General features: G+C 39.0%; 3 protein-coding genes across 3 annotated transcripts in view; 2 read left to right on the top strand and 1 right to left on the bottom strand.

The window, feature by feature from the left end:
- The window catches only part of evla (Enah/Vasp-like a), a 45,008-nt gene extending 38,593 nt beyond the window's left edge, over nt 1–6,415 (top strand). The window contains 8 exon segments of the mRNA XM_042500897.1: nt 2,053–2,306; nt 2,477–2,592; nt 2,837–2,864; nt 3,379–3,421; nt 3,575–3,635; nt 3,842–3,899; nt 4,014–4,071; nt 4,914–6,415. Of these exon segments, the coding sequence (XP_042356831.1) occupies nt 2,053–2,306; nt 2,477–2,592; nt 2,837–2,864; nt 3,379–3,421; nt 3,575–3,635; nt 3,842–3,899; nt 4,014–4,071; nt 4,914–4,951 (656 nt within the window). The 3' untranslated portion in view covers nt 4,952–6,415.
- Nucleotides 6,416–7,356: 941 nt separating this feature from the next.
- degs2 (delta(4)-desaturase, sphingolipid 2) lies at nt 7,357–13,187 on the bottom strand. Its single transcript, XM_042500921.1, has 3 exons — nt 13,056–13,187; nt 9,630–10,372; nt 7,357–8,562 (listed from the first exon to the last, which is right to left on the bottom strand). Exons 1-3 carry the CDS (start codon nt 13,135–13,137, stop codon nt 8,419–8,421), a joined length of 969 nt encoding a protein of 322 aa, XP_042356855.1. The 5' UTR covers nt 13,138–13,187; the 3' UTR covers nt 7,357–8,418.
- A 1,927-nt stretch (nt 13,188–15,114) lies between these two features.
- Nucleotides 15,115–22,642, top strand: yy1a (YY1 transcription factor a). The gene is made up of 5 exons (XM_042501231.1): nt 15,115–15,709; nt 17,249–17,399; nt 20,159–20,219; nt 21,354–21,512; nt 21,755–22,642. The coding sequence occupies exons 1-5, from the start codon at nt 15,211–15,213 to the stop codon at nt 21,935–21,937; spliced, it is 1,053 nt and encodes a 350-aa protein (XP_042357165.1). The 5' UTR covers nt 15,115–15,210; the 3' UTR covers nt 21,938–22,642.
- The last annotated feature ends 2,706 nt before the right edge of the window (nt 22,643–25,348 follow it).

A 25,348-nucleotide genomic window follows, 5' to 3' on the forward strand; every position in this document is an offset into this window, starting at 1 on the left:
TTTGCAGAGCCTTTAGTTCTCGTTTAGTTTTAGTACAATGCAGTAAAACAAAAGGCCTTTGTCTGAGCAGGAAAAGCTCAGGTGTCAGTAATAATAAAAGAAACATGCCAAGTTCCCCCAAAACAAAGCAGCCAAATGCAGTTCCGACTTATTATTTACACCTGTGCTTTCCTTACTGTTACATGCCAAAAACAAGGCGTTTTTATGAGCCAGAGCATGAATATTCTTGACTAGCTAAGTCAGTCACCTGACCTCAGTCCAACTCAACAGGTGTTTCACCTCCTGAAAACCACACAGAAGGGAAAATCTCCTTAAAATGTCTGCAGTCGTAGGGTATCACTAAGGGGAACACCATGCATTTGCAGGTTTCTGTGAGTCATGAACTTCAGCAAGTCATTGATTCCAGTAGATCTGCAAGCAAACATCTAATATGCTTATTAGTAATGTTGTGTTAATTCATTCAATTTATCTGTCCCCTAAAATCAGAGGACTGTGTTATATAAGGAGCTATGATTTTGACACTTTTCATTTGATTGATGCACATATCCTCAAATTAAATCCCAATTGATTGAAGATGATTGAAGAACGATTCTTAGTTTTAGGGTGACTTCCAAGCAGCCTTCGTTTTTCATTTATTTAATTGTGTTCTGGACATCATCAAGACTTAAAAACCTACTTGAACCATTCAGAGTTGACATTATGTCACCTTCATTTTGTCACATTGTTGTCGCATGGTTATGCAGTTGCGGGCAGAGACCGTTACGAAAGCTCTGCCCGATTAAACATTCAAGGAATTTTTTTTATTGTTTTATTTGGCTCCTGCTGTCACTTTCACAGGCAGTGTTGCAAACACAAACATTCTGAAAGGATGCTGTGCAGGCTTGAGAATTTTGTTGCTCTCTGTCTGTCTCAGATATTTGAGATTCCTGCAAGAACTTGCAGAACCACCAAGTTGGAGTTTTCAAAAGTTTGCAGCTGTATTACCCTTAGACAGTGGGTATTATTTGTATGCTTACAGGTATCCACTATTGTTCAAAATTTGATACGGGTCACGTGAACAGCAAATTCCAAATTGGGCCTTTTTCAGAATTTAGCATTTTCTAAATACCTCGTGGGATGTGCTTATGTAATTTGGGTTTTCGGAGCATTCTTCATACAGCTCATTCAGAATAAGTGTGTTCGTTGGGGTTTTTACCACAGTTTGCGACACATGGCGTGTGGTCTGTTTACAGTCTGTTCATTGTCATGGAGACATTCTACACAAACCAAGTCAGCAACAGTTATAAATGCTGTGGTGTAGAGATACATGCCCACAAGGGAAGCCCACATTTGTGGTCGAAAGGAAAATCACATCTACTTTGAAATATTCTGAAGGTTTTGGATATCCATAGATTTGTATGTATATGCAAATATGCACAAATATTGCAGCGCTAACCTTTTGAAGAAGGTAGTTGAAGGAATTAAAGAGGCAGGCTGTGTTCACATTGTGGAACAAGTACACCGCTGGTGGAAAAATCATTGCGTAAGTGGCAGCCATTCCAATTTTCCATATTTTTCCAGTGATACTTAACTTACAGCCCATGGGCTGAATCTGGACCCTGAGAGGGTGCTGGATGGCCCCCAAACCATTTTCTATTCACAATAAAAATAAAGTGATCCAAACTTAAAGCACATAAAAAAGCATCAAAACTGAGCTTGTTTATCAAAAAAAAGTTCCAGTGCCCTCTTTTCATTTTGCAAAAGTGGCCTCCAAGCAAAGCAAGTTGAGTATTAATCATTAACATTAATCGAATGCACAGCTGCATATGTAATCAGCCAATCAACCAAATAACCAATATCACTCTCCCCATATGTTGTGTGTAAAACATTTCCAGATTCTTCACAAGTGCTGCCCAGTGGCCAGCAGTCTCGTGGTACACAGTTGATAGGTGTTAGTTATACAGTGACAGTGTGTAGCAAACAATTCCCCACTTCATACAACCCTCCAAGGGCCAAAAGAGGTATGTCACCCCCAAACAGCCATTAACCAATGTCAAATTGTGCCCCTCCCAGGCCCCCCTGTCTCTGCAGGTCATCCAGCTATGCTTTCTGTGGCGCCTCCTCCAGCTGCAGTTCCAGCACCCATGGCTGGGCCTCCAGCCCCACCACCGCCTCCGGGGCCACCGCCCCCAATGGCCGTGCCCCCACCCATGCCCCCTCCACTGCCCACTGGTGGAGGGCCTCCTGGGGGCCCGCCCGGGGCCCAGCACCAACCCTCAGGTCTGGCTGCAGCACTGGCTGGAGCCAAACTACGTAAAGTACATAGGGTGAGCCTCCATGGCTAAAGATCAGGAGATGTTGATCCAGTGCTTTTGGTTTTACTTTTAATTATAGAAGCTGTGTTATTTGTGTGTGTTTTATGGAGGTAATGAGACACTCTCAGTCCCAAAACCCCTTCAGCAAAAAACTGCAACTCATTTTATAATGTGTTCTTCAGGATGAGAGCAGTCCGCCCGGATCTAGTGGCAAAAGTGACTCCAACCGGTCTAGTGGTGGCAGTGGAGGTGGTGGGGAGGGACTGATGCAAGAGATGAATGCCTTACTAGCTCGCAGGTAAAAAAAAAAAAAAAGAATAGAAAAAAAGGCTACACAAAAACACACACACCCGTCACCTTTCCCTTGAGTTAATCATGCAGAGAAACATGAGAAAATACCTGTTTTTGTCTTCCTGGTTTTGCTTCACTTGCAGTACATGTTTTTCCCAAAAAGGAAATAAGCTCTTGTATTACTTGTACCAGGTACTGATTTGTATGTGTATCTCACTGTGTGCTCATGTACTCATTTCCTCCTCTCATAGACGGAAAGCGTCAGAGAAACCTGATGAAGTAAGTCTTGTGCTTTAAGGAAATAGTTTTACATTTTGGGGAAATGTTAACGTTAGATGAGAACATTGATACCACCCTCATATCTGTGTGTTGAAAGTGAAGCTGGAGCCAGCAGGCCATCAGCTTAGCATAGCATTAAGCCTCGCTCTGTCCAGCAGTAACAAAATCCACCTATCAGATCCTCTAAAGCTCGCCTATTTATTAGTTGTACTGTTAGTAAAGTACCAGGCTATATCTGAATTGGACACAGTTTCCAAGAAATAGTTCAGCACATGATTTTGAACAAAATGTTTGTGTTAATTGACCCTTCGCTAAGTCCTGCCCCCTGAATGCAGACCTGTCAATCATAGCGTAGCATCGGCCAGCTCTGACAAAGGTGTCTACCGAGCACTTACATTGCCCAAAATGTTAAACTATTCCTTTAAGATGTGATTTTAACTGTAACCTCTTTGGAAAACTTACATTAAAGCTGATTTTCAATTGTGAAATGATAATTTCTGTCTCCCCCCTGCAGGACGACTCTAGTGGTAGAGGGCCAGGCCAGCAGAACTCAACAGGTACGAAACAACCTTCTCAACCAGTTAGTCATAGCACAGATAGTGCAGAAGTCCCATAAAACTACAGGTTTAATGTTTCCTCTGCTCTGCACTGCAGCCTTCTGTTTCAGAGTCGTTTAAATTTATGTTTTTTTAATCTTTTTTCTTTGCCAGATGCTGTGAAGAAGCCATGGGAACGATCCAACTCTGCAGAAAAGTCCTCACTGGTGTCCAGGTCTGTAGATGAGAGGAGAAGGAATAAGGGGAGGGTGCTCTGAATATAAAATGACAAACCAGTAGCATAAACCACAGGGATTTTGCTTAAATCTCATCCTTAGCACTACAGACACTGGTGCAAGTAGAAGAAACAAAATATTGATTCAAAAAGAATTGTCTAAACTGCTGTTGTATGTAACGAGAAAACGTATCTTAATGTTACAGAGTGAGACCCATTGGCAGCACTAGTGAATCAGACACAGAATTTGACAGGATGAAACAGGTTGGTACCATCAATATGTGCTTCATTGCAGTAAAGTATTTCATAGTTTTTTGTTGGTTAATGATTTTAGATACCCTGTGTTGTTGAACTCACAAGAAGGATTTTGTTTTGCAGGAAATTTTGGATGAAGTTGTACGTGAGTTGCATAAAGTGAAAGATGAAATCATCAATGGTAAGCAGTACAGTGTTTGTGAAGTTCATTGCAGTATCAGGGAGCACAACACGCAGCACAGCACGTTTAATCTTTAATTTTTCCCACTCACTAGTTTTGGTGGAAGCCCATTTTCACAGTGAGATGAAAAAAAATCCTCTAAGTTATTTTAATGGGAAAATGTTTGAAACAGTGTCTCAAAATGATTAGAAACTTTATTAAAAATAATGAGACATTTTCTCAAAATAGTGACTTGGTGCCTCAAATAATGAGTTAAAATTTCACAATAAGGACTTGGGTCAAAATAATGTGTTAGGATCTCAAAATAATAAAAAAATTATTAATGTGAACATTTTCCTCAAAATAATGACTTACTTTAAAAAAAAATAATGACCCTTTTTTCAAAATAATGACATGGTATCTCAAAGTAATAACTTATCTGGAAAAAATGAGTTTGTATCTCAAAATAATGAGACACTTTTTCAGAGTAATGACAGTTTATCCTCAAAATAATGAGCTTTTTTAAAATAGTTAAAAGAAATTAAAAATGTTTTTTATCTTAACATGAGTGACGATATCAAGTAATTATGAGAAATTTTCTCATTTTTTAAAGATTTCTCATAATCTTGAGAGATCTTCTCATAATGACTTACAAAATCTCTTTTTTTTCATCACTCTGATAGAAATGGGTTTCCATAAGTTCTTACTACTCAATGGCAGTCACATTTTACAAGCTTGAGTAAAAACTAACATGAATGTGCTTGTTGACATCATTAATAATAATTTATTGCAATTCTATTTTTCCACACATTTGATAGAAACAGAATACACGACTGCAGCTGAAACTGTATGTTTTCTTGCAGCCATCAGACAAGAAATCGGCAGAATCAGTACATCCTAATCTCATCTGAGCAACAGTAGGAGGAGAGCAAGAGGAGGAGCTGGAGGAAGATGGACATGCAGATGCACAGACACGAGGACCAGGGGAATGTTCTCTCAATGTTTCTGTGACCTCGCGACGCCATGATGGAAGTTACAGAGATGTTGTGCCAACATTTGAGTCTGCTGGACAGCAAAAATGGAAGAAAAAGACAGCGAGAGAGAGGGTTAATGAGACAGAGGAGCAGGAGAAACAGAGGGATTAAGAAAGTTTAAAGGACTGACGAACTCAAACAGAGGATGAAAGATACACTGAAAGATGAATTGAGGGATGGACGGACATTCGTGCTGAGTGTGGTGTTGTGGTCCTCTCTGTGCACCTATAGACTCAGTCAGCCCGGTGTTGCAACTCTTTGTTCTCTGTTCAGTCCAAGTCTTAAGAAGAAAATATTTTTGTTTTCTAAGTTTTTACTGTTTTATTATTTAAAAACTGTGGTGATAATGATGATGCTGTTGATGACAATGAGTATTTTATTGATATTATAGAAGGAGAAAGGAATCTTGCACACCAGTTATGTCAGCCTTTTATATTTTCTATTATTATGTTTAGTTTATCCCTATTTCATAATAACAAGCACAATATGGGCATAATGGTGCTGCAGACTCACCTGCCCTCAACTGGCGTATTTAAAAAAAAAAAAAAAAAAAGAAAAGAAAAAAAGCAGGCTTTTTATGACCTTGTTCATACTGGTGTTGTGTGTCTAACCTTTTCTCTCCAGAGATGTTGGAAAACATGTTAATGTCTGAACCACAATTAGCCACTTAAATTACCTCTTTCCTCCACATTTGGGGCTTAAAACAAGCAAAAAAAATTCTTTTTTTGGGCAATTAATCAAATAACAGTCTGCTGTACAACTCCAGTGTGACCGAGGAACACGTTTCTCTCTACCTGTTCAGATGTGCGAGATCATTGAAACCTGGGGATCATTCACAAAACAGGCCGATAACTGTAAATGTGCCACCTGGTTTTACCTAGATATAAAACAATGTAGTACTATCTATTAGCCATCCTATGCTTTGTGAACCTCCCGAGTATGCATGAAACCCCTATCTCTATGAATTAGTTTTTTTATTTGGTTTGAAAAAAAATTAAAAAATACGAACGGTGGTACATTTATTATAGTGGTTTGTTTCCATGAAGATTCCCCTTTCTACATAAGAGATGTTGAACTTGATAATGGTAGCAATGTGAAAACAATTAAAGGGGGGTTGCTCTGGCAATATGCAAATCTTACCTAGATAAGAATGTGCAGAAAGTGAATGGTAGGCCTATGTGATGGTAGCTAAATGTGTCTTTGAAGGAAGGATTTGGTTGAATATCGGTTGTTGCATTCTATCCACTCTGTCCGCTCTCAACTACGTTCTGATTTAAAAGCTGGAAGTAAATTCATTCAAACAAAAACAATAGACTTGTCAACCATCTACACATTATCCTGCTCTCTCTCTCTCTCTGTGTGTGTGTGTGTGTGTGTGTGTGTGTGTGTGTGTGTGTGTGTGTGCGCGCGCGCGCGCACGCGTGTGTGTGTGCCCTTGTGTATTGTGTGGAAACTTTTCATGGTTTACCTCCAAGGAATATTTTAATTATGTTTACTTCTCTCCCCAAATTAAGTTTTGTATATCATTTACTCGCCCTGAGTTATGCTTAATTTGTGAAGAAAACTTTGATTTTCTCAAATGCCACAACGGTGAACAAAGATTAAAAAATCTGAAAATTCTCTGTGAATTTAAGTCAAAGGCGACCTCGTTTAACAACAGCAAGGCCCAATCCCATTTCATATTTTTACCCCTACGCCTTATTTCCAAGAACCACCTCGTCTATTGTTTTTTGCTGTAATTTTCAAATCTTTGCTCATGAAGAATATGCATTTGTGGGTTTCTTTGTTGCTCGCACAGCCATTGGACTGATGTTTTTTTTTTCACAACACTTTGAAGCATACCTCTGAAAAACTGTCTTTTGGAGGACCGCGTAGCCTTGACACCTCTGACGTGGAACTGGAGTAAAAGTGAAATTTATCCATGTGCTGTTCAAAGCCAGTCTCCACTGGCAAAAACAGTCATTTTACCTCCAATTTTAGCTGCTAGTTTACCGCTGCCTCAATTATAAATTTGTGTTATTGTGTAACTCTAGTGTTTTCAAAGAGTTAGTTTGGATTCAGCAAGTCACACAGTAACACAAACAGGTGATTCTGTTCACCGTGGAGGGATGTGAGTTTTCTTCACAATTTCAGCGCAACATGGGTTTAATAATTTATATACAAATGGTCCTTTATTTTGGTGAAGTATTAATTTTAAATATAAGAAAAATGTCACATCTAGTTACCACAACATAGACAGGTAACGTAAAATCAATCACACAGTTCTTTATAATAACTTCTTATGTCATTTACTGCTTTTAGTACAGTCATTTAAATAGAAACAACAAAGATTATGCTTATCAATCAAACATAGATTATCTTGTACATACAAGTGTGTGGACAAAATACACATTACAGCAGCTCTACAGTAAATACTTATTTTATAAAGCTTGTTATATTTACTTTTAAATATGTAGTTCATGAGTCAGAAGAGTTGATTTGCTGTAGTTTGTGGAGGAACAGTGGTTACAAGACGACTAACACTGACTGAAAGAGACATGCTGAGCAATAAGAATTAATCCAGCAACCCTGACAGTTTCCAAAAAACGCAAACATTTTGAGACTCAGATAGAATTTTCTTAATAACTACCTTTTTGCATGATAAGGTGTTTATTTTGTCCTCTGCTTGCAGATTTAATTAAAACAGTTTACAACACGATGGAGCTGCGAACAAGCAGAATGGGGCGTCACTGAAGAAAAGGCTCCTCTTACTGAAAGGTAAGTTTCAATGCTCATTTTCCACTTCAGCACTGTTCTGCATGAATTATATTAGGTAATCTGAGAGGCTGCGTGTGCCTCGTACTCATATTCATAAGGTTCAAGGGATGTAATGCTTGTATGCAGGTAAAGGGAACCCCAGAGTTTGTCTCTGTAAAACCTCATGAGAATGTATGTGACCTTTATCCTACAGAAATGAGGAATTTTTTTAATCTGTTGAAATAGCTTATTATTTTGCCCTTCTCTGTGCCTTCTGGATACAAGGAAATGTCATCACTGTATCATAATGACGGGCCATCTCTTTATAGCAGGAATAGAGGCGTGAATAAATAGTGGGGTAAAGACACAATAGCTGTATTCTCTCCCCATTTCCATGAACTAAATGTATGTAACTGAAATATGCACATTTATTTGTCCTATAGTTACTGAAGCACAGGTCTACTTTTAGATGTTAGGACCTTAAGGCACAGTGAAAACCACACAATACATGGGACGACAAAAAATTTAAACAGGTGAATGTAATGATGTTTTATAGTGGTCCTTAGATTTTTGAACTGAAATTCACATTCCCACAGATCTATCCCTGCTTTTTTAGCTTGTACTCTCGTTTTATTCTGGCGTAGGGGCCGATGCTGTCGTCGAACACAAAGTCCCATAATACCCTGATCCAGGAAGTGTGTTGAGGCAGGGACTCGTAGTACTCTGCTGCAATTTTCTTGACCTGCCAAAAAAAAAAAAAACATCACAAATGAACGTGAGAGGTTGTAGAAGAATGAGAATGTATATTGTACACCAAATATATATATTTTTGACATCTAAACTGCAGTTGGAATTTGTCAGAGGTACCTCGGGGGTCTAATTCAACATGGCCCCTTATTTCACTATAACAATCGGTTAAAGACACAAAAGCGAATAGAAGCAGACATTTTACTGCTTTGTTCAAGCTAATTCCCTCCATTGAAGCTGTAGTTGATCACAAAAAAAATAACGTAATATTTACTAAATAAGACAGATAATAAAATAATATTCCATTGCCAACTGCATCGCCTTGCAGTGCTTGTAAATTCTAATGCCCTTTCTGCATGGAAACAAAAACAACCAATCAGAGCTGAGGTGTCTCTAATGAAGATGTCAATCATATCAATCACTGCTCGTGAACTGCAGTCAAACTGTGGAATTAGGCAGTGATGATCAAAAATGTGAATCAAGATTTTGTTATTGCATTGCCTATTTCTCACCACAAATGTTTTCAGAAACACATTTTAGTGTACTGTTTAGCTGTAAAATGAGAAAGTCGGTGAGCGGTGCTTGATACTTTTATTGATTGGTTGTTTTCAGTGCGCTGTGGTAGATTGTAGCAAATGCCATTAGAAGCAATAGAAAGAGGAAGAGGGACATGGTTTTATTTACTTTTAGCAAATATGACACAAACTTATTTTCATAAAAACTACCAACTATAGCTTTAAGAACCACAATAGCTCATAAACTAAAGAATTTTAGTTTGGTAAAGAAAACCAGTTGTTGGCTGGCACTTCGAGATAGGCTATGTCTTCATGCTCTTGTGGTGCTCAAGAGGTAATAGTTCATCAGTTACAAAGTTCATCTGATAAATATTTGCAGCTAATAGTAAAATGTCACAAGTGGAATTTGCCAGTGCCTTTTGTTTTAATTCTTAAATGCACGAAAGGGCCCCTCTTATCTGCCCACACCCACTGGTGATACAGGTAACTTACCTCATTCTCTACAACTGAACTAATAATAGTCTTGGAAATAATGATTCAGTCTCACCTGAGGTAGTTTACTGCCAGGTATGCTCGGGAAGTCATGGTGCTCCATATGATACCCAACATTGAAGGTGATCATGTTCAGCGGTCCATAGTAAGAATATGTCTCGTGTCCTTTCAGAAACATGTAATGCTCAGCGATGAAATGTCCAGAGATAGGATGCAGTCCCATACACAGGATAGAGCCTGCAATAAGGTAAACAATGGGCTTTAGCCCCCATAGATAGTAGATAATTAAGTCTGCTGTGAGCTGAACAACTGCGTTAAGGATCTCCAGCTGACCCACTGGTTTAGGATTGACCACCAATGGGCGAAGGGCGTAGAAGAAGGGCTGGAGGAAGAGCCAGAGGACCTTCCTGGCCGGGGTGCAGAAGAACCATCCCTCAGTGTCCGTAGGGATGTCAACATCCAGCTGATCACCTCCCAGATACCGATGGTGGTCAATGTGATATTTCTTAAAGGAGGCAGAATAAGGCAATCCAATGGGCAGGTTGGCCCACATGGCAAACCAGCGGTTCCATTTTGCCAGCTTGTTGCCAAAGGCCACGTTGTGAGAGATGTCGTGGATAGCCAGCGTCAGAGAATGGTTAATGCAGCCTCCAAAGGCATAAGCCCAGAAGAAGATCCACTTCCAGGATAGGTCATGGACCAGGTAGCAGGCCAAGAGCTGTGTCAAGACCATGCCTGATACCACCCACTTCAGCTGGGGGTCTGGACCCATCAGAGACTTGATCTCTGGATATTTTGCTGAAGAGGGAAGCAGACAGAGATACGAATTAAAAGGTTGGCAGAGATAAGCAGGGAAAGCCATTGGAGATGGGCTACAGAGCCACGTGTGGCTCCCTGGTTTAGGAGAAAATAAAGGTAGGTGAAAAGCAAAATAAAATAAAAGGAGTAAAAAACAAAAGGAAATCGTGGATTTATGTGAATAGTGAAGGGGAAGAGAAAAAGCAACCAATTCATTTATTTAATAATTATGTAGGACGTAAAAGAGTTAAATATCTTTCAAGAATTTAGAAAGGACAGCTGTTCAGCACAACTCATTTACTGTAATTGTCAAAAGTTTTATCTCTACTTTTTAATGTTTAAAACTGTGACTCTGTATCCCAAAGAGAACAATCGAGCATACCGTATGGTATCAGCCCTTCTCCCAAACGAGCATGCTAACAAAAGTCATGTTCAGTTGCATGCAGAGTTGTTGTTTTGCTGAGAGACATGAGACTGATGGAGATACAAGGGAGCCATTCACAGACACTCACTGTCACAAAAAGAGCTACGTTTAGTTTATAGAACATTTACAACATAATAGATTCATGAAAGCATACAGGTTCAGGTTTGTTACACTGGCCACACTTTATAGTCAAAATTTAGGATCACAGGGGTTAAAGAGCGTATCCCATCATGCATTAAATGAAAGATAGCTATACATCATCCGCTGATTGCTCATGCAAATCTGGCCTTCTTCTTTGCTTTCAGCTCACCTGTGTAAAGCCCTTATGCAAATTGGGCTCACCCTAGTGACTAAAATGGTTTCAGTGGCATTTTTTCTGCATGTAGGTCTCCTCAGTACTGACCAAACCCTTCTTATTTTGTTAATGTTTAGCCAACAGGACCTCCCTATAGCTCTCTTGTGTTTTTATCAAGATACTGTTTCTACATAATGCCTTTTAAATTATTATATGATTTGAACTCGCCTGGAGTGTGTCACTTGCTCATGCTATTTACAGTCATGTTTATGGGTTAAACATCTATAAGTGTTGGTATTGTGTGCCACCCACAGGGCGTAAAGTTAAATAAATAACCAGATATCAGTAAAGGCATTGTTTAAACTGCTGAGGGCCGCCGTGCAGAACATGCTGTGCAGCCAACACTGGGTTCAACTTAGCCACAAAAGAGAGTCAAGTCATTGCATTTATGGCCACAATATTCAGAGCTAAAGGTTTTGCCTAATATCAAAAATAATTGTCAACTCGAACTTGGTTGCATGGGCGGATTCAAAGACCTTGAACCGGGCAGCTAAAATTTTCTAGAACTGGTAAAAATGATTAACCATCAGGCAGCGTCACAATCATTCATTATCCGTGTGACCTCTACAGTAACAGTAGGCGTTGAGAGTTTAAAGTTTATGACGTGCATTAAGGCACAGGCAGCCAGCATGCCCAACAAATAGCCATTCAATATAACATAAAACCACTTGTCAATCAAGTTATTCCAACACAATAATGTAAAAGGATGAGGCTCAACATCCCCTGACACTCATGTCCCTCTGTGTCTCCCCTCAGGGCAGGGGATAATTAAAAGAAAAAACTCTTTAATAATTCAGGACTCTGGGGTGTCAACCTATCACCTTCTAGATGTGCTTCTTTCACACAAGAGCACCCATGCTTGATAAAGCGGGGATCAAATATACATCAACAGGTTTAGATCTTGTTCATCTAAACTGTTTTAAATTGAATTACAAAATAAATCAGATTACCAGCTCTGACTGCGCTCGATACAGTTTTAACATATATTGAAAAAGTGAGAAAATACTAAGGATCATACAGATAACACAGTTGAGACTCTTGCATTAATCAGCTGATGAAATAGATATGGTTCAAGGCAGTTTGTAGCATAAAAGTTAGTCTTTCTGGGATCCTCCCAGATACACCAACTCCCTCAAAGTGTTTCTTCTCACTTGCATAGCGTCTGTTTGTCATGAGCAGGGAATGTGTCCTGTTACCTAGTGAGCCTGGAGGCATTGTCAACTACACCTGCTATCAACATGCTAGTATTGTCTCCCAAGTCAGAGGAAAAAGATGGCTGAGATGGAGATGGTTTACATAAAAAAAGAACAGGTAAAACCCCTTGGTAAAATTTTCAAGCAAAACCCTTTCTGAGTACTTTAACATCATGACTTTCTCTCTCTCCCTCTTATGGGGGACTAAGTGTCTTTGCTGCTCATATCCACGCCCCCCTTAGATAACTTTTGCACACAAAAATGTCGTGAAAATGCTGTCAATAATGCAGTCCCAAAGTTTTAATCAACTGTCAGAGAAAGAAATGAGAGAAACTCATACAGATCTAATATGCTTTAAAGTCAAAATATTAACGTAAATTATACTGTGCTTTTATTAACTTTTATTTTACATCTTTACCTTAAAGCTCGGAATTTAAACGAATATTTATTCTTACGGTTAAAAAAAAATTGTGTAACTTCCATCAACGTGACTGTTTATCTTGTCAGTTTCTGCGTTTCCCCTGCATCCATTGTGGACTGATAACTCGTTAAGCAACAGTAAACAGGTTTAACCGGCTACGATTTTAGAGGAAAAAAAGGTAGTAGTCAGAGAGAAGGGGGGTTGAAAAACAACGCTTCAACTTGTTTCACAAACTAACCAGGAGTTAACAAAGCCTCTTTTTTTATATATATATATATATCATTTCTTACCCAGAATTTCTTTTCTCCTTGAGGTATGCGGCTGATCATTGTAGACCCATTCAAAGTCGCCTCTTCCACCGGTCTTCCCCATGATTATCGTCTCTGTGTCTGTGGCGTGCAGCTCTGTGGCGTTATGTGTGTCATCAAAGCCTCCAAGTATCGGGGCACACCCACTCACAGGTTGCAGGCTGCAGGTGTAAAGCGTGAACACGAGCTCCTCCTCCGAGCTGAAGGGGGAGGGACGGCGGCCGTGCACCTGCTGACACATTTGCAAGATTTGCTCCAACTGCATCTTTACATTATGTCACAAGAAACAGCTGTAATGATAGTACTGTATATTTACATATGACTGCTCACTGTTTTTGCAAAAGGAACATTTAAAAAAGAAAAAATGACAACTTGCACTGAGACCTCTTTGTTAGGTTGTTTATTCCCATACCTTTAAAATGTTTGTATTTTTGTTGTGTTTTTAAATGTAACACATTTGACTGGTTAAGTATCAGTGCAGGGGTGAGTGATGCCATGGCATAATATTCTAATCTCACTCTTGAGAGCCAGAAATATAAAGTTTCACACAGTTGGACTTGTTGACATTTTCAAACGTATTTATTTGCACATTAAATTTTGATATTTGTTGTAGCATTACAATACTGGGCTGGTTACTTTAAGAAGTAAAACTTTATAGATTATTAGTTACCCTGTAAAAAATAGAATAAATAATGTAGCAAGTTAAACTGATCTAGGCAGCCTAATGTAACTGATTTCTTTTGATTTATTTTTGAACAAATATTTTAAACTAGGCAATAAAACTGGAGAATAGGCTATGTCAAAAGACTGGCATACCTGCATGGTGAAAAGATGGAGGACATCAGAATGAATGATAATTTCTAAATAGAAACTTTACACTGGAAAGAATATATTTAGATGTAACTCCTTTGTATTTTTCACTCAAGGAATAGTGTAGATCAACATGCGTGATATTTACTTTTTGATGGTCTTGAAGATATGAAATTGATTTTGAGCTATTTATCTTTTTTTGAGTGTGATTCAGGTGATGGTTTCTAGGTATTGTATTTTTTTCAGTTATTGAGGAGTGAGACTATTTTGTACAGCTGCTGTATGTATTAGACAATCATTGAGTCTGTGTCGATTGCTGTGTGTTGTACTGGTGTTGTAATGTGTTTTGACAAACTGAGTATGTATGCTGTTATATGTATTTGTGTAATCTTGTACATTAAATATTGTAAATGAGAATAATGGAGACCCCAGGAAGAGTAGCTACTGTTTAAAGCAGAAGCTAATGGGGATCTTAATAAACAAACAAATCACACGATGATGAGTTACTGTAATTCAAATACATATTTTTCCTCAATAACTTTCCTCAGTAATGAGCTTACACTCATTTTTTAAATTGAATGTTTTACATTAAACTAGTTATTCCACAGCACCATAAATTTGTAGAATTCATATAGTTTCAAAAGCAAACATTTAAAGGATTTGTTGGTTACAGTTTCTGAATTATCATAATTTGTATATTTTTTCTGTTTTATGTTGATGCAAATCTTGGGTATTGGACTACTGCTCAGACAAAGCTAAAGCAATTTGAATCTGTCATCTGGCCTCTGGGATACTATGAGATGTGATAAACCAAGCCATTTATTAAACAAACAAACAAAGAAATAAAAATAGTCATCATATACAATCTCAATTTGTTATTACGGATTAAGTGGAACAAAAAAAGAAGCTAAAATGTTGGTCTGGAAGACTCAGGTATAATGGTTCATCCTCTTTTACATTACTGTGAGTTGTGAGATATATTATTTGGAAGCATGAGTTATGAGTAATAAATATAGTAATATAATCATTAGAAAAAAATGATTTTACAGTAAATAAAGGATAAGATACACCTTAACATTCATAACAGTATCATGTGCAAGATTTAGAGGCTAAAGAAATAGGACGCTGCAGGTAAATTACATATTTGAATGAGATTTTTTTGGGGCCCAAATCTCGCGAGATTTAAAACTGGAGCGTTGTGGCGACGAGATTACAGTAGTGGAGAGTTGTTGTCGGAGAGGGAGGAGGAAGGCAGAGTGCAGGCAGGAGGGAAAGAGAGAGTGTAAAAAAAAATAGCATATAAGCAGGAGGAAGTACAATATTTATCATGGCGTCGGGGGACACCCTGTATATAGAGACGGACGGGTCGGAAATGCCAGCCGAAATAGTGGAACTGCACGAAATTGAAGTGGAGACAATCGAGACAACAGTTGTTGGAGACGACGGTGAACACCAGCCCATGATCGCCTTACAGCCTCTGGACACGGATGATCCAAACTCGATTCACCCGCACCAAGAGGTGATTTTGGTGCAAACAAGAGAAGAGGTGGTGGGCGAGGATGACTCTGAACTGCACACGGACGACGGTTTTGAGGACCAAATCCTCATCCCGGTGCCCGCCGTGGAGGAGGACTATATCGAACAGACTCTGGTTACTGTCGCCGGGAAAAGCTCGTCGACAGGCCGGATGAAGAGGGCTGGAAGCGGAAAGAAATCTGGCAAAAAGAGCTACCTAACCGGGGGAGAAATGGGCAGAAAATGGGAACAGAAGCAGGTCCAGATCAAGACGTTGGAGGGGGAGTTTTCAGTGACTATGTGGGCATCGGGTAAGTTCAGAGTCCTGAGTGAATTGTTTCAAGCTGGCTTTGTTCTCAGCGTGTGTGCCGTGTGACGGGGCCCAGTTGGGGCCTCATCCTCCGCTAAAGTAGGAACTATTTCCCAACTCCGAGCCACTTAAAACCCATTTGAAATGTTTTTGTTTTTATGGGAAGCCATGTTTTATGTGTCGATGGGCGCCGCCATATTTCCCCGGTCTAGAAAGTATGGCGGCCCGAAAAAATGGCGTTTATTTGGCCGACGAAGATGGCGGCGAGAGTGGGAGCGAGTGCAGCTGGCTCCGCTAGGCCGCTGTGGCGCAGTTCAGTTCAACTGTAGCGGCGGTGGTGCCTTCAGGAACCCCTCATACTTTACACTTCCGAGGCTTTAAACGCACCATGTATTTTCTTCTTTTTAAAACACTTTTTTTTAAAATTTACTTTCATTTTTTTTAATTAACAGTTTTGAGAACAGTATCAGGATTCTTAAATACGTAAAAAATCTTAAAATGCATTGAATGTATTTATGTAAAAACAAGGCCATAATTGTTATTACACTGATTTAAATGAAGCACTTTAATTAAATGTCTTAAAATGCTCAGACATGGGAAGTAGGATTTTTGATGTTTTTTTCTGACGTTGCATTGTAAAATCTCAAAGAGAAAGTGACATATCACAAATTATAACAATGCTCATTTCAATTTACGTAGATTAATTTCAATTAGTAAATTCATAAACGAAGGAAATGGCAATTAAAACAAGATGAAGCATACACAATAGACATACTAATGAAATGGAGAGAGTTACATGGACGTGCTTTTTACCATTCTATAGTTTTAAAAAGTTAAATAAATGTGTTTGAAACATCTGTTTTTCCCACTATTAGTTTTAAAAAGAACAATGGCACATTTGGTGACTTTGTATACAACATATGTTCATTGAATGGAGACCTGTCAGCCAGAATGTATATTACTCAGTGGTGGATGAAGTACCTTGATAGCCATACTGGATTTTAAGTATATATGTCTTACCAAAAATGACTTTAGTAGAAGTTAAAGTTACCTATTAAAATATTATCTGAGTAAAAGCCTTAAAGTGTCTGATATTTGCTGTACTTAGCATTAACGTAATCTCATTGTATCACATTTAACTGAGTATTAAAGTATAAGTACAAATAAATTCTGTAAATAAATAAAGCAAAAAGTCTATTTTGTTTGTAACATACACTTGTGAGTAACTAAAATGCGCAGGGGAAATGTATTGGAGTAAAAGTGAAAGTTTACAAAATTAGAAAAACTAAAGTAAACCCACAAATTAAGTACTTAAAGGTAAGTACTAAAGCATAGTATAATTACTTAGTTACATTACACCACTGACATTTCCTGTCCTGTGTCCTGTAAGTAACAGACAGTGGCAGGAAATACTTTGAAGGGCTGTGGTGATGTGATAAACATTTAGCTCTAAACTGCTTGAATCAGTTATTTCCACATGTTCTGGTACTGTCTTAAGTATCAACACCTATCAGTCTGACTATCTGTACCTCTCATTCAGATGACAAGAAGGACATCGACCATGAGGAGCAAATCACGGGGGAAAACTCTCCTCCAGATTATTCTGAATATATGACAGGGAAGAAGCTTCCTCCAGGAGGCATCCCAGGCATTGACCTCTCCGACCCGAAACAGCTGGCAGAGTTTGCACGGTAAGTGCTAATGTTGATGCATTTGTTCACTCAGACTTGATGATTGCAAGCCAAATTCAGTGGGCCAGGATAAAAGAAATGTATTCATAGAGCAGTTTTCACATGGGAAATTAGTTTGCTTCATCTGAAGCCAGTTCAAGGAACTTGTTTTAAAAAACTGATTTTGTGAAAGAAGTAATACAGTTCCTATGGTTAAACTAGTGTATGCTGCTTAGCTCTTTAACACTGCAGGGATGAAAGTAATAAGGAGGTAAATGGCAAATGGCCTGGCCCACTAAATATTCAAATTTGAGTGTAGATAGCTGTGTAAACAGTCTATAACAGGGGTTTTAGCAGCGACCGTGGTAATAAATGACAGTATGTTTCCTCTTTGTTCTCTGCTAACCTAAATAAGTCGCCAAGTGTTTCCCCTGTCGCAGCTGAAAGGGCCCGAAAAGCCGCTAAATAGTGCTAAAATCTGCACGTCAGTAGTCCTCTCCCTCATCACCGTGGGACCGTAGATTGTCTGTTCATTTGTTGTTAGGAGTGGAAATGTTTTTTTATTGCATAACAGCCATAACAGTGACCCCCCTACACTGCAGTGTGACAGGAAATCTCATCAGCAGCAGGGAAAGAGTTAAAAAAAAAAAAAAGAATTAAGGTTAATACATCGATTTTAGTTTGGACTCTGGGTTGGACAAATGTAGTATTGTGAAACTTTGCTTCCATTTTGACAATATAGGGATAATAAAACCAAAGAATTAACAGAACACACCCCTGACACTATTCTATTTTAATACTATATTAATAATGATTATAACTTTTAATGGACTTTTTAGCAATCTACCCATTCAAAAAAGGCTTTAAGCTACATGTCATATTCATGCCACACACCTACTCATACACAGGTGGTCAAGGCAGCCATCAGGTTCGTCGTTAGTGGGAGTCAAAGGGTACGGGGGGGTTATGAAAGGTCAATGGTTAACTGAATGTGCCAAAGTACAGCAATTTATTTACTGACTTACATCACTGATGAAATAATTTACGAATTTACACAATAAATATATATGTATTTTCAAACAAAACCCATTTCAACTTCTCATCTGATACTCCACCCCTGCAGTGTGAAATGGTGTGGTCCATCTGACAGTGTAGGTCAAGAGCTGTGTTAAGTGCCCCTTTCAAACTCGGTGCAGATGTATTTGGATTGGTGTTTTAGCGCTGCGTCGGAGGACACAGACTAATTAGTGGCAGCGCGTCATTACATCTCAACGGTTTTGTGCCAAAAAGTGATCGTCTGTGAGAAACTGATTACTGTCTGTGGGAGCGCGTGCAGCCTGTTCAAGCTGTATTGCCCAGTATTCATGTCTTCAGCTGCTCTCACGTGGATCAAACAGTTGTAGCATGTGAATACACATAACTTTGTGCCCGTGGTGAGAGCATAGGTATGTCTTTGTTAAATTCGAATGTTTCTTGAAACCCAGTTTTCACGTGTTTGGGATTGATAGTTTGATCAGGCATGACATTTACGCGATTCTAGACAATATTGTTGTTCATGTGTTTAATATCTAAAAGGTATTTGCTATTATCCTTATGAGTTTGCATTATATTACCTGCTCTGTGCCTGAGATATAACCACTCTAGTCATTTTAACCACCTTTTACCTGATGAAATACATTTGAAGAGCTAATACACATAACAACCTGCCAAAAAGTAATGCCAGCTCCTATCTTGTCGCTAAAAGGTTGTCAGAATGACTTGAATTTTATTCATAGTGATATATTCGACAGATTATAGCTCATCCAGTCCTTTTTTTACTATCTTTAACAGACCAGGGCAGCAATTTTCAACTTGCCAAAATGTGATTGCAGCCCCATTCTTGGTTATTTCTGCCTCAAAATGACTAGATTTAATTCTTGGGAGGTTTATTTGACTAGTTATAATCACTCCAGTCATTTTTACCTGTGCAAATACTTGTAAAGTGACAATGCAATGCATAAAATGTCATTTTCAACTTGCCAAAAAGTGATTGGCCCAACTGAGACCATTGATATTAACTCAGTGCACAGCATACCACAGCGCATCTATGCAGCAAGCAGCAGACCTTGCAGAACATCACCATATGATGTTTTATGTGTTTAAAAAAAATTTCATTTTCACCTAAATCTTTTTGAAAATTTAAATGATAGGCTACATGTTTATCAATCACAATAAGAAAAGGGCATTTCATGACTTAATTGTATTTATGAAATTTAATTTAATTCAATTTCATAATGGTCCTGTCCATGTCCTCTGTAATTTCTTGTGTTATTTTTATGCATTCTCTGCATATCCCACACGTGTGTCCTTTAAGTCAGTCTGTTGCAAATTTCAGTCCCATTTCTTTTTTATCTATCAATTTCTTAAATTAGCCTTTGATTATTTTGTGGCCCACCATCTAATTGCTTTAAAAATGGCTGGACTTTTCCATGCTATTTTTGACAACATACTATACAATGATTTTGTTACTTTAATTTTTGACAACACACCACACTATGACTTTTTATGCTATTGTGGACAACATACTATACCACGGCATATTTATGCAGTGTCAGATGACATACCATACCATGACATGTTTATGCATTTGGACAACATGCCATACTATGTACTTTTTGTGCAATCTCAATTTTGACAACATACTATTCTATGACTGATTTACTGACATACTGTACCAAAGTATATCACACTATTACATTTCCTGACACACTACATTGATGTGACACTTATTTTTGTTGCAGAATGAAGCCAAGAAAAGTAAAAGAAGATGATGCACCCAGGACGATAGCCTGTCCACACAAAGTGAGTTTCCTGTTGTGTTTATTACACCACTTAATACTGGACTGTGAAAATGAATTATGTAAACATGCATAAATGATCAGTAGAAGAAGCTCAGTCGGTTGAGCTGTATGTCGTCATCATAGACATGGCCTTACTGAGAAAATGCATGTATTCATTACAAAAGTGTTAAGAGCTGACATGATTTGGTTACTAAAGTTTTATTCACTTAGCAGTGTACCTTAAGCCAGTGGTCTCCATCCACCGGGCTCCGGACCAGTACCAGTGGTCAGTGGGTCATTTGGTACTGGGTCACATATTATTTCCATTTTATTTACCGTCAGAGTCTGAAAGCTATTTTATTTGAAAAATGACCGGATTCTCTTCTAAATACACCCGCCCGTACCTCTTGACACATGTCAAGACGGTGTCTCAGTCTTGTGATATCCCAAAATTAAACCGACAAGCTAGCAAAAATGAGTAGGAAACAACTGACTGCCAAGAAAAAGAAAGCTGCATTTAAAAGACAAAACCAGGAGTCCTACTTAACATGAGGGTTTATCGCGGCACGTGATTCTCATGTGCCAACCCCCCTCTGCACAGTATGTGGCGACAGGCTATCAAATGAGGCAATGAAGCCTTTAAAAGTATGTTTGAGACAACAACTCTGCCGGTTTTCACGGCAGCCTCTAGCTCAGTGAGTAGAGTGTGCGCCCCATTTTGGCTGAGCCCTTTGAAGCGGCCGGGGTTCGATTCCGGCTTGCGGCCCTTTGCTGGTTTTCTGCAATGACAGCAACCAAAACAAAATTACGGAGTAGACTGGACATAATGAACGCACTTCGGGGGTCATTGTCTCCCATCACCCCTAGATGGGACCGTCTTGTTGCAGAGAAACAAGCTCAGGGCTCCCACTGATTCAGTGTTATGCTGAGTTGTATTATTTTATGCACTTTATGTTTGTTTTTATGCCATTTGTATTATTTTATTTGATCACATTTATCCCCTACACCTTAATGGCCGTTTCATGAAAATATGGTCTTGCATGAACAGGTCTGTGGTGCAAAAAAAAAATGTAGGGACCGCTGCCTTAAGCATCCAAATCATGTCAGCTCTTTTGCTCCAAATAATATGATTCATGTGGTTTCCCCTCTCACTCAGGGCTGCACCAAGATGTTCAGGGACAATTCGGCAATGAGAAAGCACTTGCATACCCATGGGCCTCGTGTGCATGTTTGTGCAGAGTGTGGCAAAGCCTTTGTAGAAAGTTCAAAACTGAAGAGGCATCAACTCGTACACACAGGAGAGAAACCTTTCCAGGTAAGCTCTCTACATCTTCATGTTATTTTTCTTCATCTAGAGAAAGCTGCATAGTTTCACTTTTTTCATTGGTAGTTGGTAACAGTAGATTGCAATATACTGAAATATAAACTGACTTTGTATAATAACAATTACATACAAACATCAATATTGTCATCTCAAAATCAAGCAGTTGAAATGATAATCTGTGATTCAGGCAGAGACATGCAGCGGTGTTAACTCAATCTCCCTCTCGTCTGCAGTGCACATTTGAGGGCTGTGGCAAGCGGTTCTCTCTGGACTTTAACCTGCGCACACATGTGCGTATTCACACTGGAGACCGCCCTTACGTGTGCCCCTTTGATGGCTGCAACAAAAAATTTGCCCAGTCAACCAACCTGAAGTCTCACATCCTTACACATGCCAAAGCCAAAAACAACCAGTGAAACGACGACATAAGCATAGACTGCAGGGCTTGACCTGTATGTCCAATCCTCGGCAGACAAACTAATGTCCTGTCTCCTGCTTTGTTGTGAGATAAGAAGTCCCCTTTGTATCATCTCTAGATAAAAGGTTTTTGAGAAATGACCTTTTCTCAGACTTTTTGATAAACTTTTGGAGGTTTGAACAAGGAACTCGTGAAAACCCCAACCCCCTCAGGCCTCCTACCCTTCTTTGGCGCTACCTGGATGGAACAATGTACGCTTTCTTCTTGTGAAGATGTTAATTCATGGATCTACATCTAAAATGTATTTATACCTTAACACAGCCAGTTAAAGTTTTTGCAATAGATGTCAAATTTGCATCGATCCTCAGCAATGACACCTTTTCAATTTTTTACTTTCCCCAAGTGTGCATATTGTACACTGTTTGACATAAGCTCTATGGTAATGTGTGTAGTAAGATTGTCCCCGTAGCTCCTCTTGGGTTTCAGTTTGTTTTACCTCCACCTTTCCCTTTCATGTGAGTGTGTTTTGAGGGGGGGGTGGTCTTTGCATATTTTCATTTTGTACAATGCAATATCAGAATCATGTAGATAATAGCCATGTGATTTTCAATATTAATTACCGATTAAAATGTTTTCCCCCCTTGCACTACAAACACAAGAAGTGTCATTTGTCCTCACAATTAAAAGACAACCCAAAATATTATTTAATTATTGCAGTAGTGATGGCAAAGCAACTCTGGGTCAATGAGCATCTTATCTTTTTTTATATTAACCTCGCATTTGAAATATTTCAATAGTATCTCATTCCCACCGCAATTAGCAGGTGCACACAGGTTTTTTTAAACACGGGTAATCCCTCTAAATGTCTGTATTCCCACTGCCATATTCACTGCTGGAGAGCGAGTTGGACTTTCTATCAGCTGGCATTTGTGTGTGTGTGTGTGTGTGTGTGTGTGTGCGTGCGTGCGTTGTTGGTGAGCCGGCGCAACATCATGGACAGGCAGGAAAACTAGTAAACAGTAGACAGCAGCAGGAGCAGAGGTTTTTGAAAACTTTTCAGTGGTTTCTTCTCGTTATGTATCTCTTACTTATTAAGTCCCCCTTACAAACTCTCTACAGATGTGTTTGGATCAGTGCTTTAGTACTGCGTTGGAGGACACAGGCTCTAATTATGGACAGTCAATCAATGCTGATGATACCCAGAGGCAATAAAAGCCCATATCTATTGCAGTCAGTTGACACAGATGTGAATGCCGATTGTACGCATTCCCATCGCATTAAAAAGCAGATGTTGGCGAGTTTTGGTGCAGTGGGAATGAGGCTTTAGTTGGGTTTTTTGCAGTGGGAATGAGGGCATTAATGTAGACATAATGCGTCATCAGTATTTGAGATGGTTTCAGCTGTTAAATAAGTTGTTTGATATCACTGACAAAGAACGAGGCATAGAACAAATTCTCGTTCTTTTGTCAGTTTTATATTTAAGCACCGCATCACACAGCTCATTTAATGTGTAACAATAATTTGACATATTATGCTATTTTAGACAACATACTTTACTATGATGTTTTGAAAACATCAAGCTATGACATTTGTATGCTATTTTGGACTACATTCTATATGAGCTATTTTGGAAAACATGACTAGGTCAGAAATTGCATGGTGTGACATGGTTTTAAGTTTGGATTTGTTTTTTTTTTGTTTTTTTTAATTCTTGTTTGATCATTGTTTTATATATTGCTGTGTTTTTATTATTTTTACTGTTTTGCTGTGTTTGTAATCATTTTTACTGAGCTTCTAGTTTACAGATAAAAGGAAGAGGAGCATGCAGGGGGAGCGTTGGCAACTGAGCAGAGGATTTCGCCTGGGAGCCGCTGAGGAAACGTGAGACAGCGGCAGGAGACTATTGCCATCAGAGACAAGCTGAGCAAGAGACGAGCAGTCCACAGAGACAGAGCCCCGTGAACAGCAGCAGTGTCCGCCAAGGTGTCTTCACTCAGGCCTGAGTTCGGCAGTTTGCAACCTGGGGACCTAGGAAAACCGTGATTACCTGTTTGATTGGTGGCGGCACTAAAAGCAGGCTCAGGGGGCTAATACTGAGACAAATGTGGCTGAATAGTGCAGGGAACATGTGACTCACCAAGGTTTCTCTATTCTCCACAGATTTGTTCGGCTGGAGCGTGGTGGTGGATGGTGAGGAGCAGCATGCCAGACTTCGACTCCAAACTCCCCTGCTTTTTTATTGTACTCCCCCTGATTTTAAGAACCTGTGTGGCTTTAAAATCCTAGGCTCAGACTAATTCCTGGGTGGCACTGTCGGACAATTCAGTAGGTTTCCCCCATTTTTTTATCCTCTCCTTATTTTTTATTTTTTTATTTTTTTCAAAGAAATGGCAGAAAACAACATATAATAGCTGTCATAGTATACAAAATGGGAATAAAGGCCCAAAAAGTCCAAAATGTCATAATTTAGCATGTCGAAAAAATCAAGAAAACGCCATAGTATAGTATCGATGACATACCTTGCAACAAACAGTTGCAACAGTTAAACACACAAAGAAGAAATGACGCACTAAAGGTTGCAGACTTTTTTTTAGATTATTTTTTGGCATTTTAGCCTTTATTAGATAGAACACATCAGAAGCATGAAAGAGGGAGAGAGAGGAGACAACATGCAGCAAAGGGCCACGAGCGGGAGTTAAATCCAAGGCTGCTGCCACAAGGACACTGCTTACTTTGTCCACTCAGCCACTGGATGTCCCAAAGGTTGCAGACGTACCATGACACAATGGTGCATTAATTCGTACCGACATCCCCCAAGTGCCTGTTTTTGTCTTCATGCAGTGTCTCATAAATTCCTTGAATGAGGATTTACACAGGAATAAACACATGGAAGTCATTTCATTGAATTTCAGACAACAGACTGGATCTCTGTCTTTCACAAACATGCAGTACATCACTTTGATTGCAATTTTTAATATTTTTGCATTTTTAATATACATACAGTAAGCCCCACTGGATGAATCTCAATGATGCCACCATTAGGTTGAAATTTGTGGCTCTCACTGTTAAATAAAGTGAGAAAAAAATCATATACATATATATATCTATAAATATGTGCACACACACACATACACATACACATATATAAAACTTTGGCATTTTTCTATTGAAGATAAATCGGTCAGTAGAGATGTCTGATGAAGTTTTTGCTTCTCATAGACAAAGGTCTCTACTGTTGTTGATTTATCTGTTCCAAGAATACTAAGGGTCATTTATTGGCCATACCCAAATATCAGTCGGGTTTTCGAAAGACGTCACTGCCGATACTGAATGTTTTCAACTGTTTCAGAATTCAGTATCAGCAGTGATATCTGTTGAAAACTCGACTGATATATATGTCAGTCAAGAA

The sequence above is a fragment of the Plectropomus leopardus genome, chromosome 14 (assembly GCF_008729295.1).
Source record: "Plectropomus leopardus isolate mb chromosome 14, YSFRI_Pleo_2.0, whole genome shotgun sequence".
NCBI classification, from domain to species: Eukaryota; Metazoa; Chordata; class Actinopteri; order Perciformes; family Serranidae; genus Plectropomus; species Plectropomus leopardus.